Source organism: Drosophila navojoa, chromosome 5 (genome assembly GCF_054131105.1).
Source record: "Drosophila navojoa isolate 15081-1374.11 chromosome 5, UAZ_NAV_1.0, whole genome shotgun sequence".
Classification (NCBI taxonomy): Eukaryota; Metazoa; Arthropoda; class Insecta; order Diptera; family Drosophilidae; genus Drosophila; species Drosophila navojoa.
The window spans coordinates 17,254,441-17,276,053 of NC_142893.1; the positions used below are offsets into that span (position 1 = coordinate 17,254,441).

Consider the following 21,613-nt stretch of genomic DNA (forward strand, 5'->3'; position numbering starts at 1 on the left):
GAAAGTACAAAAGTATACGTGTTTCGAAAGCTTTTCTGTTGTAGTTTCTCGAGTTACATTTAATACACAGCTAAATATTGTGTAAATCAATTATAATTGATATTTAAAAAAAAACTGGCCTCGTCATTAATATATAAAAACTATTTAACTTAGACATTAACTAATTGGTCTATTTATGCTACAGCTTGCGGCTTAGCAGCCAAAACAAATATACAATTATTCATATTTAATTATTTATATTTCGAAGCTTTCAAGTTTGGAATGTCTGATAGTTAGCTGGATTTTGTTGCTGTTTATTTATATGGAAATTAATTAGATTTATTGATTTATTGCTTTGTACACGTGAGAGCAACACTTGTGTGTGTGTGTTCCATTTGTTTAAAGTTTAACAAGTAATCAACTAAATTTAGTTCAGCTCTAAGACTGCCATAACATAAGTAGACCAATTATTGATATAACTACATTTGATGCACTTATGCAGAACCTTTTAACTTAAACCATTAAACTATAACTAAGACAAATGATATATAAAAACAAAACTGTAATCGACGCGGGTCAGCAAACTAAAAAACATTACACGTTTACGTTGACGTTTACAAACAATTCAACTACACTACGTGAATGTTGCGGGTGTTCATCTTAAGGAAACTTTCTGCATTCGGATTGTTTTTTGTTACTGCTGCTGCGATGGCGACGGCGATGGCGCCGCTGCCCTTACTCACTGTCGATGTTGAGACCCACACGCTTCTCCTCCTCGAGCATGGCGTCGAGCTCATCTGTTAAATTGGCCAACATGTTGCCAATGTCGTTGAGCACATTCACCGACACCTTTGGCGGCACCGCATTGACAGTGGCTGGTGCAGCCGCAGCAGCAGCAGCAGCAGAAGTGACTCCTGCTGCCACAGCGGCTGTTGGCTCTGGCGATGAGGCAGACTCAATGATGCCACTGCCAGCACCACTGGCCATATCTAGGGTGGGTGAGCGCAAGTGCAGCGCGCTGCTGCCAGCGCTTGCGGTGCTATTCATGCTGTCGCTGCGCGCCATTGTGGCATCGTGCAGCGAACTGGAAGATTTCAGCGAGTGGAACGAGTGCGCTATATTGGCAATGGTGTTCGTCGACGACGAACTGGAACTGGAGCTGGAGGAATGCAGATGCGTGCCGGCCGCATGATGTCCAGCACTCGAGCCCGCTGCACCGCCCATGCCCGATTGCAGCTCCTGGCGATTGAGCAGACGCTGCTTGATCGTGCCGGTGTTCTCGTTGGCAAACGGTATCGTATCAATCGAATCGATGCTGGAATTCGACTTATTGTCATGATACTTCTCGCAGTGTATCTCGGCCGTTGTCTGCTGTATGGTCGCATAGTTGGCATAGATCGGCTGCTGCTGGGCATTCAGGCCGGCCGCCTGCTGCTGCTGCCAGTGCTGTGCCGTATGGCCATAGAATATGTGCTGCTGTTGCTGCTGTTGTTGTTGCTGCTGCTGTTGCTGCTGCTGCTGCTGCTGTTGGCTCACTCCGGCAACTGGTGCCTGCTGCGAGCCATCCGTGCTCAACTGACGCGAATTGCGTATGCTGCAGTGACGCCGCGGCGGCTCCGGCGCAATCTTCTTGCCCGTCAAGGGGCTGCCGCTCAAATAGGACTGCAAGAGAAGAAGAAGAGAAGGCAGCGTTAGTATTCGAGTGCCACAAGAGTTCTTTCCGTCTACTCACTGTTGCACCATCAGCACCACCGGCTGTCACATACTCGGCCGCCGCCGCCGCATTCATGTAGTGATGATGCTCCAGTGGCGGCATCGTATTCAGCACGGCGCGTTGCAGTATGCCGCGCTGCTGGCGTGGCAGCGTGCCGCCGCCCTCCTCGTAGAGCAGCTCGCGCGTGGCATCGTTGGTGGGTGTTATGTCGCCATCGTCGTAGGAACGTCGCCAGGCCATGGCTGCCGCATTGCTGCCCAGCAGACGTGCTGCGGCCGCCTGCTGCTGCTGCTGCTGCTGCAGCAGCTGATGATGTTGCTGCTGCTGCTGCTGTTGCAGTGTCGCGGCAGCTGCCATTGCTGCTGCTGCGGCCGCTGTCGTGGGCGGCCCAAAGTGTCCATAGTCCGTGGTCGTATAGTGGCTAAAGGTCAAATGGCTGCGCGTGCTGTTGTCGTGGATATCCTCGAGCGATTCCAGGCTCTTGCCACGCGGCTGACGCACCTGCAATGGACAGCGAGAGAGACAGAGAGAGAGAGAGAGAGAGGGAGAATTTTAGTCACTGACATGCGGCACTTAAAGTTCAAGGACGACTACGCCTACGATTGCGCCTACAACTGACATTTGCCAAGTATCTGAGCCAACCCCAACCAACCAACCAACCAACCAACCACCCACCTTAATGAGCACCACATCGTTGCCGTTGCAGCACTCGTGATTGCTGCCCGTGCAGTAGTAGGCATCGCCCCCACTCACAGTGCCCAGGCCACTCCTATGGCAGCCGTTCAGCCCACTGGCCAAGGCATTCACGCTGTTCGCGCTCGTCGCATAGATCTTGGTGTCGTCCCAGGAGACGCGCGTCGTTGGCACATAGGATGGCGTACTGGGTATGGGCACGTTGAATTGCCAGGGCTTGCGCTGGTATTCCTAATTAAGTGCGTCCATTAATCAAATTATTATGAAACGAAAAGGAAATTCAATCAAATTAGAAAATCATGAAAGCAAAACGATAAAAATCAATTTTACAAAACGAATTATGCAAACAGTAAAGTCAATTAAAATTACAAAAAAAAAGAAATAATTTAAATAAAAATAAAATAAATAAAAATTCAAAAATAATATTAGAAAAAAATTAATTAAAAAATAAAATAAATATAAATTAAATAATAATTATATTAAAAAATAAATTAGCAAAGCAATTTAAATATTTAAAAATTATTATAAAAATATATATATGTCTTTATATAAAAACATACACCTAAATATGTTCATATAAAACAAAACAAATACATTTAACAATATACAATATATACAAATAATTTATACTAAAATTTAGGCAAATAATTTAAAAAAATATATATAAATTTTAGAAATTGAAATTGCAAATATTTGTATTTAAATAAAATTTGCAAAAAAAATTTAGACTAATAAATATGTATGTATGTAAGTATATTAATAAAAAATACATTTATAAATATATAAAGTGAATAAAGTACTTAAGCAAATTTTTTAATCAACAAGCAAAATGAGCAACAAATAAGAAAATATAATTAAATAATTTTTTTTTGTAAATTGTCTAAGAAAATATCTAAAATAAATATTTAAATATATATAAAAATAATTTTTATTTACTTATTTTATTTTTAAATATAATATGTAATATACAGACTAAACTTATATTCATTAAATTAAACTTTTAATAAATTTACAATTAATATAAACTCAATATGTCATATTAAAAATAAAAATAAATAAAATAAATCAAAATAAAACACTGCCAAAATATAATTAAAATTTTAATTAATTTACAATTAATATAAACTCAATTTTCCATATTGAAAATAAATATAATAAAATACTTCCAAAAATGTTTCTCTATATTAATAAATAATACTTAACTTAAGCATAAATTTTGTAAACATTAAATAAATATGAAAGCTGACGCAATAAACATGATTTAATGCCCAAAATCTAATTAAATGACGTCATCTTCGTCAGTCGGGCCCAACTATTCTCGCATCCATTTATTGCCATTTCTAGGCCTTAAATAATAGATTTACCTGTTGCTGATAGGCATTGGCGCCGCCGGGATTCCACTTGCCGCTGATAATGTCCTTGACCCGCTTGATGGCCAGCAATATTTTCTTCTGATGGCCCAGCTTGACAATGCCAATGTCCTCGAGATCCTCCCAGGTCACTTGGGTGACATCGCGCACTGTCTTGTAGTTCTGCTCGAGCAGCGGCTGTATATACTCCTCCAGGCGCAACAGCTGCAGCCATTCCTCAATGGAACCCTGTTCGTGGAAGACACAATAAATGGAATAGCATAAGAATCAACTTTATTTATTTATGTTTTTATTTTCTTATGTTTATTTATTTTCATCACTGTCTGTCTGTCCATATTGACGGCTAATCGCGCTTGATTAACACTGCGAGAAAGTCCCTCAAGTGCGGGCAGCCAGCCAAGCTACAAATTTGTCCATGAACCAATTCCAGGCCACAGCGCTGATACCACTGCCACAGCGCTGCGGGCCAAGGGGGTGGGGGTTGAGAACGGGGCAGAGCTATGTTACCCGTGTGGTACGTTTTGTACACCGCTTTCTGATGAGCTCGTCGCGGCTCTAATCAGTTGTAATTGATAAGATATGACATAAATCGCGCCAAAGCACAAACATAAAGGAACGGGTAAAGAGACAAAACTCGTCGCTGTTTGCCATTAAACGGTAGCCAAAGCAGCCATAGGCAGAGGCAGAGGCAGAGACAGAGGCAGAGGCAGCGACACATGCACACAGAGACATAGACACACGCAGCGAGAGGCAGTCAAAAATCATCAGCATCAGCAATTACGTATATACCCTGTAAACAGGCAGCACATATAGAGCCTGCTTAATATAGAGAGCATATCTCTTTAGTATATATGTATACTATGTATCTATAGATATCATATCAGCCAATAATACTTCATTATCAAACTTAATCCTCCTTAACATTCTCACACATCTATCCACTCAAGTTCCCAGTTCTAGGGCATCTGTTAGTCGTGCTTACAGCTTTTACTATACTCATATTCATACTTGTTTTTTCATCTGACGTGTTAATAACTTTTGAAGCTTTTGCTCTTTTGCCTGGTCTGTCTCTAAATTGGCGTTGATTTCTATTTAATTAAGCGAATGGAATTGCTGTTGTTGTTGTTGCAATGCTGTTTGTTCCGTTCCCTACGGCAATGGAAAACTGATTTCAGCTAGACTTTTCAAGGGTATATAGCCTCTGATTAAATACAGTGCTAAATTATAATGAAAGTCAAGAATTATCATTAAGATTGATTCCTCGATTGCTTATGACATCTATCTATAAATGCCCCAAGCATGTGTTAGATTAAAGACAAAGTGAAGCTTAAGCTGCGAGAATACTTTTTGACTGAGTTTTTCTTTAATAACAAATTTTATTTAAGAATTTATTTAAGAATTCTTCCATCTTAAGCTTAAGTTTTACTAGCTGAAATTTTAAGAAAAGTTAAATAATAATTGTATAAATAGCAACAATTTTCTTGTGGAAAATTTCCATAGAATTCTCGATAGAAAGCCTATAGAGGCTTAAGCATATTAAATAGAATGTCTTGGGCAATAAATTCTTTTTTTTTTTTTTTTTTTTTTTAATTTTAAAAATAAATTTTAAACAATTCTAGAATAGTTTAGTTTTGTTTTTAGTTTTTTGAGATAAGTTGGTTAATAGATTAAAAAATAAAATTGATTTATATTCATGGAAAATTTCTATATTTAAGAGATTAAGATTGCGCATAGAATAGAGTTTAGATTATATACAATAAAATAAATATATATTAAGAGGAAATATATTATTATAAATATAAATAAGAAGTGGATTCTATATTTAAATTGTTAATTTACACATAAACATTTTTTTAATTATTTAACTAACGTTTCAAAAAGAAAATAAAGATTCAAGACTTTTTGTATAAATAACAAATCATTTATTTATGGAAAATTTTCGTAAGAGAATGCGGTTTCAGCTTGGTCTTTAAATGAAAAAATATTACGAACTCAATAACATTTGAAATTACTGATAAATTTAAATAAAAAAATTACTTTTAACTGTAATTGTCCCCAACTTGATTTTCCACCTACAGACTTTGCTGTAAGCCAATCGAATAACTGTTTACATACTCAGCTTTATTCAGTTGTTTGTTTATATTTTGCATATCAATAGCAATATTTAGTAAACAAATAAATGTTTGCATGTCTCTAGGTATATTTTATAAACAAATAGTTTGATTTTTTTTAGTTCCAAGCACCGCTTTAAAGAGATCTGCATATATTTTCCATAACATCTGCAGCTCCAGCTCTAATCAGCAAGCATTGAGGCAGCTGACTGCGCAATCGGTGGATGTTAATCAAATTTTAATATTTGTAGAGAGCATCTCGGCCGCAGATGCCACAGAAACTTCAGAAATAATATTTATTTAACGTCAGTCAGGCGACATGCCGAAGATATGCAAACATATATAAGAGTTATATGTATGTACATATATGTATATATTTTGTTTTCTAATTTGAAAACTCATTAGCAGGTAGCATATGGTATGACACCGAAAAAAAAAAAAAACAGACCCGCATACAGCAGCCAGGCCAAAGCGGAATGGTCAGAAACTCGTTTTTCAGCAAAAAAAAAATCACACACATATATATATAGGCAGTTGTGTATGTATATATAGCTAAATATGAGTACGTCAGGCCGAAAACTAAATACCATTTGGAGTGTCTAATAACGGCAGCAGCAGCAAATGCTTGGTCTGAGCCTCAAGGTCGTTGCGTTGATTGCGGTTTTTGTTTTTGCCTCATGGAAAGGTATGAGCCGGGCCCAGAGATTGCCAACGACATGTCGTTGACGCTGTTTAATAACTATTTCTGTTGCCTTTCCTCTGCGTCTGAGGTATTTTGCTTTATTTCCTTTTTCGTCAGATAAAAAATAAAAAAAAAAATGCCAAAGAAAGTGCCGGATGAGGTTATTGTTGTTTTTTTTTTCTTGCTCATATCTTAATTTAGATTTTGATATTTTCTTAGAATGTGAGCTAATGAAGCTTTCGTTTGTAGCTCTATATATGCTATATATATATATCACATATAAACATATATACAATATTGATTTTTGCATGATGTAAGTGAAGTTTTCAGCCACACCCAGGGCGTGCTTGTCGCTCAAGATCAACTGAATAAATAACAATAGTTTCGGGAGAGCTTTGTGAGCGAGAACTCAAAGACTGTGTGTAACAACTCTCGACAGCAAATAGAAACAAAAATAAAATAATAATAAAACAAGAAACTTGCGAAAACAGTCACGCAGCATTATACAAAGAGCAAACATAACAAATCAAATAACAACTGAAAAATTCTGCTAGTAAAATATTATGGCGCATTTGTATGCTCATTCACGAAAGCGAAATGAGTATATTGGCTTTGTTTAATGTTTACTTTGAAGCTAATAAAGCTAAAGAATTCAAATCTTAAGTGTATATAATTGAACTATGAAGTTTGAAGACTTTGCTACAACCGCCTAATAAGGGCGTGGCACATTGGAAAATTCATTTGACGGTTTTTCAGAGAGCTTATTGAGGGCCTAAAGAGTTGAAATTTTTACCCACGTTGACAAGACAAGTTGAAATTTATGGGTTAAATTTAAAGTTAATAAATACTAACAAATATTTATTTAATAATATAAAAGATTTTTCAAAGTTGTAAAATATTTTTAATATGTATATATATATATATATATATATATATATATATATATATATATATATATATATATATATATATATATATATATATATATATATATATATATATTTTTATTTATATTTTATTTAGAGTTAATAAATATATATATACATATTAAAAATATTTTAAAACTTTTTAAATCTTTTATATTATAAAATAAATATTTTGTAGTATTTATTAACTCTAAATTTAACCCATAAATTACTGTTGACAATCTTTATTTGTTTGATATTTTTAAACATAAGAATTAAGGATTGGAGAACTGGAAAATGGATCTAAAATCAGTTCGACTATGATTGAGTATTCTGCAGTGGGTAACGCCCGATTACAGCGCACTTACTTACATTTTTTTCAGCTGAAAAATCAAACGAAGCGCAAAAAAAAAAAAATGTTTAAACAAAACTAAAAGCTGAGGTCATTTGGTTGAAAAATTGCACAGCTTCAAAAGCGTCGCAAATCGCTCGAGTTATTGGCACATGCATAAATACAGTCAGCCATAGGTTATTAAACAAATGCGAAACAACAACAACAACAGCTAAAGATATTCAATGGCAGATAATGGAAACTGAAAGAAAAAAAAAAAGAAAATCTGGCAAACAATCAGCCATAGGTTATAATTTGAAACAAGCAATTAAGAGAGCTGCAACAAAATGGAATGTGGAGCGCGTTGCAGAGCTGCAGATATACAAATAGATAGCCGATAAATGAGATTTCAAGTTGCGCTTGCAACCGGCAACAACAACAATAATAACATATGCATTTTGTAAGCTCTTGGCATGGCATGCAGGCAGGTGGGCAGCTGACAGGCCGCATTAAGTCCAGCCTAAGCAGGTGGGCGGCGGGGAATGCGAGCGCGCGCTCGCGCTTTGACTTTTCAGCTTTGAGAGGCTGACGAAATCAATGAATCAGACGAAAGACTTCAAATGCAGTTACAACTAGGGTTATTATATATAGAGGGGGGCTAGCTGAGCGGGTGGGCGGGAATTCTGTGGCTTTGTCTACATTTTTATGATATTCATAAAACCAGCCATTGAAGGCGGACTTTAAAGTGAAATCCATGCTGAATGCATGACTATCGCATTATAAACGATACGATATTTCAGTTTGTAGAATGTCATAATTGTGAGCGTTATAAGCCGAGTCAATATGCACAGCGAGCCTATAGAATACATAAAAGCAGTCAGTAATTGCATTAGACAATGCTCTACTATGTTTCATTAGTGAATAACACTAATATGTTTAGAAAAAGTCGACAAATTAAAGATCCTATGGACTGAATATGAAGAATAGAGAAATGAAGACAAACCCAAAGACGATATGGAAGATAAAAGATATATTAAACTATCAAAAATATCTTGTAGAAGTTAAGATATTTATAATAGAGCATTAGAGATAAAAGACAAGTCTATGGATAAAACATTACAATTAAATATATGATAAAATATATCAAAAATAAATAAAAACTAAATATAAAATATATAAGATAAAAGTTAAGGTCGTAACTGCATTCCTTGATATCGTCATACACTATGAATAGTAAGTACTCTATATATGTATTTTTATAATTACTAAAATAACGTAAAACTAACTCTGCCGTATTCTTCTTATCTTAAGCGCAAAGTCTCCTTAATACTACTCATTGTTTTAATTTCCACTAATAATTACGCCTTTGCTACCTTAAGTATAGCCTGCTATATATATATTATGACTATAATAAATGCAAGCATGTTTCGATAACAATCGATATCAGCTATGATCCGAAAAGATTGCAAGCTCTCTCTGTATCAGTCCATATATTGCTTTTGCGATCATGAGCAATGATTACACCTATATATTTATACTTTCTTCCTAGTTACTGTTTTTAGTGTGCCACGAAATGTCAACACGTATCAGAAGCGATTAATATTTGACTTTTCGTGAGTTACATTTATTGTAATGCCATGGATGGGGTTTTAAGAGGGCTTGAGCACCACATTTGGCTATGAGAAACCCGTGTCGAGGGCTTGTTTCAGTTGCACGTGAAATGCATATCGAAACGACAATCGCAATGCACTCGGTTATGTCACGTATTTAATCGGATATTGTAGACGCCCATCAAAAATGATGTGGATAAGGCGACGTTATGCATATGGGTAGCGGAACTTTTTCACCTCTCGAAGGTGCGTGTGTGAATCACATGATATGTATTGTATATATAAGTAATAACAGATAATGTCAAGTTTGCTCTATATATTAGCAAAGTTAAGCTAGAGTCTTATATGTTTATCAAGAGACTCAACTACTTTATGAGGGAAAACTTATATAAATTTCTACTAGATATTATTCTGATACATGTATTAGTTCTCAAAACTAGTTTTTTCGAATGACTTAATCATCCGTTGTAGCAGCTTGTTATCTTTCAGGTTCAGTCTTTAATCTTAAAATTGCATGGCACTCAAAGGCCCAGTTCCATTAATTGTTAAGAGGCATAGAGACTACTTTGATCTGTCAATGTTCAATGTTAACGCGCCGTCGATCAATTAGCCTTGCAAAAGTTTCGTGTCAATGTATTAGCTGATCCGTAAGCCCCGCACACCTTGCCACCTGCGAAAGGCGCCAACACGCCGAGCTCGAGAGAACTTCACAGAGTTTACGTTGATTTTGCATTCTGCTGCCTGTTTATAGAGTCGAGTGTTTTTTTTAATGAATTGTTGATGGGAATTAATGTGCGCATATTAAACGAAATTCTTTCATTAACAATATAAATAAAATAATAATAAAAATGAGTAGAGTAGAGAATAACAGTTTGCTGACGACGGCGCTTTTTATGGTTCGGGGTTGGCGCTCATCAGAGCTCACAATATGTGAGAAACGAGTTTTTGCAGCACGACTGCAAATGCCTTTTTAATGAAATATATAAGAGATAAGCTGCGAAAAAAAAAACACACACACACACACACACAAATACAAATAAACAACCGACAGACGGCGAACCAGTTGGAACAATCCCTGGCTAATAGAGATGAGAGATCTTACGAAGGGAGCAAAAACAAAAGGGAGACGAATATGTTTATATATTAATTGATATTTAAGACGTGGGAAGCTATTAAATTACATATAAGTGAGGCTATTTAGAAATCAGATTAAGCCAAATCTTTCGATTTAATTACTGCTCAGATTTGCTGCTTTTGCTTGGGGAATTACAATTTAGAGGGCATAAAACTACTGCGTGGAATAAACACCTACACATATGGATGTCATTATCATGCTATGAAAATTTAATCACGAAAGTTCAACTGGAACAAATGTTATGCAAGAGGCAATCTCAAGTTAAAAAGTTCCTTAACAGCAGATACAATACATAGATAAAGATCCATAGATCCATATACCACATCTCGAGATCATCCTACATATAAAACATAAACTTCTTTTAGGTCAACAAGCTTTGAGATAAAGATATGAGTAACTAATTACCCAACACTATCTTAGAGAGAGACAAAGAGAGAGATCATCTGATATAGAGAACAAAAGTTATAAGATAATTTATTTTATTAGTTAAACAGAGACATCTAAGTTCAGTTAGATCCTAGTCAGGCACACCCCAGTTTTGTTTATCTTCTAGAAAGTTTCTAAGCAACTCTTCAGTTATGAACGAGGTATTTTTTTCTAATGCTTAAACAATGTTTAAGCCGCGATTCGCAGCTAAAGATTCTAAATCCACATATCACACCTTGAGATCATCCTACATAAAAAAGAGAAACTTCTAATGAGTGGACAAGTTTTAAGATAGAGATACGAGTAACTAATTACCACATAACACTATCATAGCTCCAGAGAGAGAGAGAGAGCGAAGCTTATGTTGATAGTTTAAGATCATCTGATATGGAGAAACTTGTTAGCTTTATCCAAGTGAACTAGAGACTAACTAGAGACCGGCTCTTCTGTATTCAATGAGCAGCGATCGTCGGGTAGTGCCCATCACTAGATATTTTCACCTTTAGTATGCCGGCAATTAATGCCAATTTGACAAATTGCTATCTGTTGACTTATGACTAAGTTGGCTTTATGCAAATATCACGAGTTTGCGGCTGATTAGATAGGGAAAAGCGGAACCGGTCGGTCGGTCGGTCGGTCTGACTATACTAGGTTGCTAGGTTGAGTTGACTTGAGTTGGGTTGGGTTGGGTTCGTTTGTTTGTTTACTTACCGGCACAAAGTGTGGCAGGTTGTCGAGCACCTGCAGCTTGTCGATGCGCTGCTTGATGCGTTCGCGATGGTGCGGATTCTTGATGCCGATGGCGGTGAGATCCTCGGGCGTCATGCGTGCAATTGTTGGCAAATCGTAGCCGGCGGCTATGAACAGCTGAGCGTACTCCTCGTGCTTCATTTCGAGCAGCCAATCGATGATCAGCTCATCGTTGCGCTGCCGATCCACGCTGCCGATCGAGCACGAGCTGACGGAGCTGCAGCGGGGCGAGGAGAGCGGCGCACGTATCGAGGCGCCCGATGAGGAGACGCCCGTTAAATATGATGAGGCACGACCCGAGTCCAGGCTGGCGGTGCTGTGCCGCGACCCCGAACCGGCCGAGCCCGACGATGAGCCGGGCGAATCGCGACCAGGCGATTGGGTCAGATCAATGCCCTGATCCTCCTGCAGCGCCAGCTGCTGGTGATAGTAGACCGCCGCCTTGTGGGTGAGCGGCTCGCGCAGCGTCGCGCAGAATACGGGCGGCGGACAGGCCACAATGCTGGGCGGCAGCGTCGTCTGCGCCGGAACCTGTTTGCTGCCAGAGCTAACACCTCCAGCTGCTGCCGCTGCTGCTGCTGCTGCAGTTACTCCAGGGCCAACGATTGGCTCATCCTTCAGGCGCAGCGCCACGCTCGTCTCGCGCGGCAGATTGAAGCCGCCCTCCTCCAGCGAGGGCGACGAGACAATGCTGCTCCCACTCATGCTCCCAATCCCATCGTCCAGTTGCTGAAGATGTTGTAGATGCTGTTGTGGCTGCTGCTGCTGCTGCTGGTGCTGTTGATGGTGTCGCAGTGGCCCGCTCAGCCGGTAGAGCGGTATCAGGGGCTGATGATGTCCGCCAAGGGGTGAGCCGGGCGTCGGCTGTTGATCTCCTGGTATTGTGGGCGGCTGTACCTTCTTAGCTTGTGCCGTCGATGCGTGCGGCTTCAGTGAGCGATGCATGGCGCGCTTCTGTGACTGCTGGCCGCGCTGGCCAAATTAGCTGCAGCGACTCCTGCAAAGGCAAAGCAAATAAAAACTGCATTAGGAAAATATGCATATATATAGGCAATGCCAGATGTGCAGCAGATGTGACTCTAACTTTATATATATCTATGTGTGTGTGTGCGTGGAGTATGGGAAATCTGCATAATTGGGCATAAATTTTCGTTGCTCTAGCTAAAAATAGGGTCACACTGTTTATGCGCTCGCGCTGCTGCTGCGGCAAGTCAATAAACTGCCATAGGGCACGAGCAGCGCGCTGCACAGTGGGCTGCATATGCACTTATATGCACTTACGGTCATAAAAAAACACAGTACTACGACTGAGCACTAAAAAATCAAAGGCAAAAACGAACTTGGCGATAAACTAAAAATTTCTCTAGCTCTAATAGTGGCGAAATGGCTTGTGGTCATGTGGACAGACGAACGGGCATTCCACAAAACAAATAGACTCATTTCACTTCAGAGGAATGAGCATAATTACCAAATTAGAGCACGTCTAGAAACATAAAATATAACTCAAAGTATTATTGCCAACTAGTTTAGGCCATGTTGTTTTACATACACACACACACACACACACACAAACATATTAACTGTGACCCACTGTGCGCCCGTAGCATCGTATTACAAATTTCATTCACCAAACACAACTAAAAACAAACAACAAGGGGAGAGAGAATAGTGCCAGAGACGAAGTCAAAGTTCGTTGACTGCGGGCTGCGTTCAGGGCGGCTGGGGGAGGGACAGACTGGGAGTGCGGCTTATAGTTGCGGCTTGTCTAGGTGCTACGTCATAATACACTTGAAAAATGCAGCGGCAGGCGGCGACGCTGGCGCAAATCTGGCAAAAGTCACGAACAGCGCTACTGCCTGGGCCATGTCATTAACATTAGCGAGAACAAAGCCGCAAAATACTCGGAAGCAATAACAGAAATGGAGCTTTAATATGCACAGTTTTTTTTTTTCTGGCGAAACAGTTAAAGGCCAAAAACGATTGACTGAAGCATTTATCGATAGTATGCTAAGTGCAGCAACGGCCACCTGTTCGATTAACTACTCGATGCTGTGCCCGGCCGGTCGACGTAGTATACGATACAAGCACGCAAACACTAACACACACGCACACACATATACACTCATGCACCGAGAAGCAGACTTGCCGACTGAGAAGAGCTACGAATACAGCACAAGAATCAGGTGCCAAATTTCATATCGTATCTATGTATGCGTGCGCGAGTGGGTGTATAAAGAGAGGCGAAACGTAGCATAAAAGCAGAGCAAAAGCTAAAAAAGCAACAACAACAACAACATGTAAAACGGTGGCAGTAGTAAATTTCATTTACAAGCCCGTCGACTGCCTTTAATGAATTTTTATGTATGCGACGTGAAACGAAAATTAACGAAAAACTGCAGCCGAAGGCGCGGGAGAGGCCCAAGCAGCGCAGCTCAAAGTAAAGGAGAGAGCGCACAAAATAGAGAGCGAGCGAATGAGCGAGCAAATGTGAGAGAGAGAGCGAAGCGTGTAGAACCGAAGCACAGATGGCAGTGGACAGTTAAGTTGAGGCAGAGGGCAGCGACAGCAGAGGTTGAGCGGAGTTTGCAGTAAAGGAGGCAGCTGGCAGAGGCTGAGCAGCGTTTGTAGTAGGGTAGTATATCAAAAACTGCGAACGGTATACAAATGTGGGTTGCGATTTGCTGCTGCTGTTGTTATTATTATTATTACTGTTGTTGTTGTTGTTGTCACCCACACACCCCGTTCGCCCAGCTGCAGCATTTGCAGATGTTGTTGAACCGTGCGGCCGGCTTGCATTTTGGGCTAACAATTTCTGTTTTGCCTGTCTTGTTTCTTTTGTGTCCCGTTTTATTTTTATTTTTTTCCGTCTTTTTCTCTTGTTTGCTACCCATTTTTATGAGTACATTTTGCCATAGTCTTTTGTTGCTTGCACATTTAATTGCAAGCATACCACACACACACACACATAGGGCGCCCCCTGGCGTAGATAATACAAAAACTATTGCAATTGCTGTTTCTGTTGCTGTTGTTGCTGTTGCTGGTGCTGGTGCTGGGTGTGGGTGGTGAGTAATCATAATGAGCGCAACAACACTTGCGCGTGCAAACATGTACGAACATACACATGTAACTGTGTATATGTGTGCATGTGTGTGTGCTTGAGCATAAAAACTGATTGGAAATGCAATTGGACGCTTGGGCGGCCTTTTCCTATTAGAAACTCTGCACACAATACAAAACTATTACAAAGGGCAGCGCAGGCTGAAAGATTTATTGATTGTCGCACACATACACACACAAATTGATGAGTGTGTGTGTGTGTGTGTATACAATGTAGCGGAGTTGCGGTTTTGAAGTTAGCAGCAAAAACGCTGAGCAACTAAAAATAATTATGGTTGCCATTGCTTTAAACACACACATACAAAGACACAAACACACACACACACACGCCGGCAACATGCAGACATGAATACATACATATAAACGAGCACAAAGGGACCGCAAAGTTGATACGCTACTCAATGGGGGAGTATTGAGAGTTAGTTATAAAGTTTGAATAATTTTTTGAATGGGCTACGATAAGAACTTGTACATATGACACTCTCGTCTATCTATAGGAAAAATAAGTTCTTGTATTACAAATGTGGGGTGAAGCCAAAGGGGGAGAATGCATTTCATTTCACTCATCAAACGCTATACATGAGCATGTCGCGTTAAGAGTTTTCACAGCATAATAATAAACTATAAATTTACAGCTCATGTTGTCTAGAAATTAAAATTTTCTTAGTAAAGAATTTATCCGAAATTAGAAACGACATCTTCGTGGCTTTAGAATTTGTCACATTAAATTAAAGAGATTTTCTTGAATTTTCAATTCCTTTTTTTTATGAAAATAAAGTTTAGAATTAATGTGTGAATATTTTACTTAAATCAGATTTTATATAATATATTAAAAAATGATTTTATCTTTATTTACGAAACATATATATATTTTTTTTAGTCATCTTTAATATTTGGATTTTACAATTCCAGTTTCTTTTTATTTTGATGTATTAACTAAACAAATAATTTGATTAAATTCCTAGATTTTTTTTTAAGAAAATAAAATTTTTTTCTATTTATTTCTTCAAAGCAAACGACATTCACTAATTTTCAAAGAAAATTTCCTAATTGATATTCACATTTAATTAATTCAATTATGAGCAATATGCGAGTGCGTAAGTGTATTTGGAGTTCGTTAAGCGTGTGTTGTCGCTGTGAGCCGTTAAAGTTTACTGGCATGAGTAATCAGCCAAATGGAGCGCAATAAAATGGCAACGGCAACGGCAACGGCAACACGGCCAATCTATCAGGCCAGGCAATACATCAACTAAGTTGATGTTGCCCAGCCACCCCCGATAAAGACTGCTCGACCACCAACCACTCCACGGCCAGATTCATATGGCGAACTGGCAATGGGACATGGACCTCAAATGGGTGAAGGGAGCAGCAGCAGTTGGGGGCGGCGGCGGCTGAAATCAAATGAAGCGAGTCTCGTTCTCATGTTTATTAACGGTGCTTAACTGGGATATTGTAGAAGAGTGTGTGTATGTGTGTCTATGTCTGTGTCTGTGTGTGTGGGTGTCATTAAGTACGCTAGATAAAGGGACCGCCCAGGCAACACTTCATTAACAACGCGACTTATTGACAACGGCGTTTTCTAACACCCTGTTAAGATACCCAGAACCGAATGAACAACTTGGACATAAAGTCTTTTAGTAGCGCTTAAACTTAAATGGTTTGATTAACTAGTTGTTTTACTAATGCCGAGTTTTAATTGAAATTTACAATGCAGTTTGATAGATAAGTAAATCTTAACAGCTCTTGGTTAATCCTTTGCAGTATCACAGGATGAACAAATTGAGTATACGATTTCTTATGCTTAAACAACTTGATGGAAAAGCGTTCTTGGAATAGGCCCAGGCGTTAACAACTCTTCGTAGGTCTGTGCTTTTGTCTTATTTCCTGTTTTTGTAGGTCTTTTTTATGTACTAAAAACTTTTCACAGGGTATCTCAAGCGCATATCATACTCCATTTTTGCTGTTGCTGCGGGTGCTTTGCATATGAAACGCTTTCCATACTTTCCCTAAAATGCAAGGCTGATAAAAAGTTTTTTCTTTTTTAGTTTTTTTGGCTGCATTTTTCTTACATTTCTTTTCAGTTTATTTCTGATATTTTTTTGGTCGCTTTGCCACGCCCCACTGAGTGAGTCTTAGTTTTCATGTACTTGTACATTGTTGGTAGCGTGTTTTGTCAGCCAGCAGCAGCAGCAGCAGCAGCCGTAGCAGCAACAGCAACAGCAGCAGCGACAACAAAAACAAAGCAAAAGATGGTGTCGCTGCCTGTCGATAACTGGAGATGTTGATCTTGCAAGAAGCAAAGCAGAGGAGAGGACAACAAAAGCAGCCAACGATGGCCGCAGGCCGTATAAACTTGTTTTGCCTGTGTAAAGGGAGTTGTTGTCGTTGTCGATGTCGTTGCTGTTGTTGGTGTTGTTGTTGTTATTGCATTGTCTTGCGTTTTGTTTCAGGTTTCATCTGGCAACGCCAAGAACGGAGCAAACAAGAGCCCATAAAAAGCTCGTAGGAGTAAAATGCAACACACGACGAAGATGTGTCAATTGTGTGGGCGAGAGAGGGAGAGGCAGAGTGTGAGCGGAGCAGACGAGCAGCTACATATGTACATACGTGAATATACACTGATCGGCATTAGTATTTTACCAAAATGAAATGTATTTTTGAGTAAATATTTTGACTTTATAAAGAAATCAAGCTTATTCTGTTTTTATATGCGTTTTTATATATAATATAAATTTATAAATAAGCAATTACTTTTTTCCATAAATGATATACCTTGATTTTATTTTTAATCAATTTCTATGAATTTGTTTTTCCAAAAGGAAGCTTACTTTTATGTTTTTTTTCTTTCTTCATCTATATAAAGGAAATAATAAAAGGGATACCTTTATAAAGTCAAAAGTGCATTAATTTTATTTCGTGAAAATACTTATGCTGACCACTGTACATACATATTTATTTGTACGTGCAGTTAACGGTTAATGCAAAGCGAATGCGTAGCGCATATGGCACCAGACGAGCAGACAGACACACCGAAGAAGAAGAGACGGACAGAATGACAGTCAAACCAAATAAGGCTGTCAGCACGTCTGCACGTCGCAGCAGCGTAGCAAAGCTCCAAAAGCGGCCATCAATTCTGCTTTTTGGTCAAAATACGCGAACAAGTTGTAAAGCGAGCAATGCGAACAAAGCAACAACAACAACAACAACAGTTGTAAAAGTTCCAGTGGAAGAGGAGAGACAGTGCAGGCAGGCAGAGAGCATTTACAGTTATGTACATTGAACTTTTTAGTACCTAAGCACTTGCCACCCACTTGCAAAGTGCGTTTACTACTACGCACGCACGCACACAAGCACACCTACAGTAACACACACGTACACACACACACACAAATTTGCAGAAAAAAATCCGCAACTGTGACAAAAATATGATAATTACCATTTGAAAACGTCGATTTCTGCAACAACTTTTATGGCATACACAAAAGCTCAACTGAAATGAGCATTAATTATATATTTTATAGAAATTGCACTAGATTTGCTGGCATTTAAACGCGTCCGAAAATTCTGTGCAAATTTCTTTTGCACAAACACACGCACACAAACTAAACACCAACACCAATACCGACACACACGCACACACGAAACAAGTAAAGCATATGAAAAGGCAGCGCAAAAAGTTGCCGCTGCGGCGACTGCGGCTGCTGCTGCTGCTGAAAGAAACGAAGAACTAGCCGAAAAAAGGCGGATCGAGCGTGCACGAGCCGACGACGACCGCAAGTCAAAGCGTATTGAAAACGCGGCTCAAGTTCGAGTCGTCCAAGTCCTCCGGTTGTACAGTGCCAAAGTTGTTCAAAAAGAGAGCGAGATGAAAAGAGATAGAGAGTAAAAAATTGAGCGAGCGAGAGTGCGCGTAATTTTTGCCGCACTCAAAACTCTGCTCAATTTATTTATCCCAAGTCAAACCAAGCCAATTTGTTGCAATTGAAACAATAACCGTTGCCTGACAATTTATTGTTGCTGGCAAATTAGTTAATAAACGAAACAACAGTCGGTCTCCGTTTTGATTATAGGCGTGTGCATACAATTTCGCCGCACTGTAGCGCCTGAAGGAGCGCAGCCTGATGAGAGAAATGCATTCATTTCCAGTTGTACAATTTACGCACAGTGGCCCGAATGAAATTTGAACGCAACGGAAACCTGTCCGAATGAGATAGCTCATGAATATTTACTACCTGTCATTGTTTTTTTTATTTTTTTTTATTATTATTTCCCCAGATTGGTACGATAAGAATTAAAGGTCAATCCATTGAGGCGGGAAAACTTAATGATCGTTTGTAATTTGCATTCAGTCGTGTTTAGCATGGGAAAACTTGTAAAACTTGGCCCAAATCATTAACGTACCTAAATTTCAAGGGTAGGTATACAAATTTAAGTTGTTAAACTAATGGAATTTGTTTAACTGATTTAGTGTTTGAAATAATCTGCCTACAACAGATTTCAAATTGCATTTCGAAATGTTTTGTTTAGCATTATTATACCGTACATTTATTTTCAAAAACCTTACATTATCATTTAATGTTTTATTTTGACGTATATCAACTAATATTTCATTATTATTGTGATTTAATTTAACTTTTTTATGCATACAAAATAGGCTAAAGCTTTTATTTTAAAAGTTAAAAAGGGTTTAAATGCATTTATATTAAAATCCATTTTTGGTTAGACCGTTTGTTAAGCTTCCTTTTAACAGCAAACGTTCCACTGTGCGCTGTATGCCACAAAACATATCCAAACACACACACTCACGTATAACCAGAGACAGGCTAGTCAACCACTTTGTTTGCCGCATAAGCCAATAAGAGCCGAAGTCAGAGAGTAGAGATAGAGAGAGAGAGAGAGAGAGCGAGCACGCGCTCCACACGAGCTTCACACAAAAACTTCAAAAAAGGCTCCAACTCTATTAAATGGCCTGCGCACACTGCCGTTCTCTTGCTCTCGCTCTCAGCTCTATGCTCTCTGCTTTTACCACTTACGAGCGCTCTCTCGCTCTTACACAGAAACACTCGCTAAGCTGTCAGTTTACCCCCTCCCCCGCTCACATGAACGACAATTCTAACACTTCATTGGAGTCGTTTACGTTGTGTTGCGTTGCGTTACGTTGCGACGGCAACGACGCGTCGTCAAGTCATTTGATTCCCACACAAATCTCTGCATATTGAGCGTACGAGCGAGAGTCGCTCCCCATTATGGCAAGTGAGTTATGAGCCTATGTGTGTGTGTGTGCGTATGCGTGTGCGTGTGTTTGTACTGCGCTTTCTATTGATTTATATGAGCTTTATAGCGCAATCTGAGTGCTTTGCAACGGAGTACAAAGCTCAGTTGAACTAAACGCGCATTGAATTTCCAAGTGAACTGCCAAAGACAATGCGTAAATGACAGCTAAACATTTAATTGCCGACGAGCGCGTTTTGTAAAACAAGTAGGGGGAATAAATTATATCAAGCATCAGCAGAGCAGAGCTCAGCAGAGCCAGCGTCAGAGTTGCCATAGCGCCATTGTTGTCTGCAGCACGCGTCAGTAGCGGCGCTCAAGCGTAACGCAGCGCTGCTGCTGCAGTCGACGCTGACACGTGTTGGTTTATTAATTACATAAGCAGATGCAGCCGCAGAAGCAGAAGCAGCTGCATATTGCCTGGAAACAAAAACCAATTTCCTGCATAAGCGTATGGCAGCTCTGCCACAAAGGAGCCGAACAGCTGGCAGCCACTGTATACAACAGGGTATAAGAAGCAGCAGACAAAATTGACAGATGGCGCAGCCGCCGCCGACGTCGACGCCGGCAGCAGGACACGAGTGTCAAAACAAAACATTTCAAACACAATAGATCCATGGAACGCAAAGCAGCCGGTTTTTTTAGGATTTAGACAATTTCAGTAAATAAAGTTATAAAAAATAGACGAATTAGCGCTCACCTTTAGTATGTGTGGAAAAGCTATTTTTCTCACTGTTTGCGTCTTTCAATTTCCAACAAAAAAGAGCAATAACAAAGAGCAAGTTAATCACATTAAAACACAACCGCGACGAAAGTTGACACACAAAAGTAAACAAATGTAAAAACTGTAACAGGGCATTAATTATTGTATTTGTCGTTGCCTGTTTTTATGGTATTTTCTTCCAGCACTCTTTCACTCACACTCACGCACACAAATGCACAGATACAAATGGCGCGCGCGCGACTCATAAAAGTAAAACATAAAACCAGATTAATTTTTTGTGCAGCCGAAAAAGAGTTTATTAAGCTGCGCTGCTTACGTAGTTGTTCCCGAGTTGTTGTTGTTGCTGTCGCTACTTTTTATTGTTTGCTACGCCGCCATTTTCTTAGTTGTGAACTCGTTATTTTAACTAATTTTGTGCTCGCAGCTCACATTGGATTTAATTTATACACTTTTTTGTGCTTTTATTAAAAACATTAATTGGCTGTATACGATAATATTAATTAATTTATGCGTTTTTAATCACAAAATCTGATCTGCGCGACAAAGCGACGCGAACCAACCCAACCACTCAGCAAGAAAACAAAAACATAACTGAGTCTGGCTGCATACTTAAAGCGGCAAAATACCAAGCCGAAAATAATAGTTATCGATAACAAGCTATTATTTTGCAGTATATTTTTTGGATTTCTTAAAAACAAAATACGAAATAATATATGGTAACAAATACAAAAATGGTTTTTTAATGATAATAGAAATAATACCCTGAAAACAATTTCTAAATTGCTGAATACTCAT

General features: G+C 39.1%; 1 protein-coding gene across 3 annotated transcripts; it reads right to left on the reverse strand.

Annotated features, from left to right (window-relative positions):
* Positions 1-281: 281 nt before the first annotated feature.
* On the reverse strand, positions 282-21,421 carry ckn (CRK like proto-oncogene, adaptor protein). Of its 3 annotated transcripts, none has more exons than XM_030387699.2 (6): positions 20,795-21,419; positions 11,668-12,703; positions 3,751-3,984; positions 2,369-2,617; positions 1,712-2,194; positions 282-1,641 (listed from the first exon to the last, which is right to left on the reverse strand). In XM_030387699.2, exons 2-6 carry the CDS (start codon positions 12,649-12,651, stop codon positions 715-717), a joined length of 2,877 nt encoding a protein of 958 aa, XP_030243559.1. In that variant the 5' UTR covers positions 12,652-12,703; positions 20,795-21,419; the 3' UTR covers positions 282-714. The 3 variants fall into 3 exon arrangements, with proteins under 3 accessions (XP_030243559.1, XP_030243560.1, XP_030243561.1); XM_030387700.2 differs by lacking the exon at positions 20,795-21,419 and adding an exon at positions 18,260-18,618; XM_030387701.2 differs by lacking the exon at positions 2,369-2,617 and having other exon boundaries at positions 20,795-21,421.
* Positions 21,422-21,613: the final 192 nt, after the last annotated feature.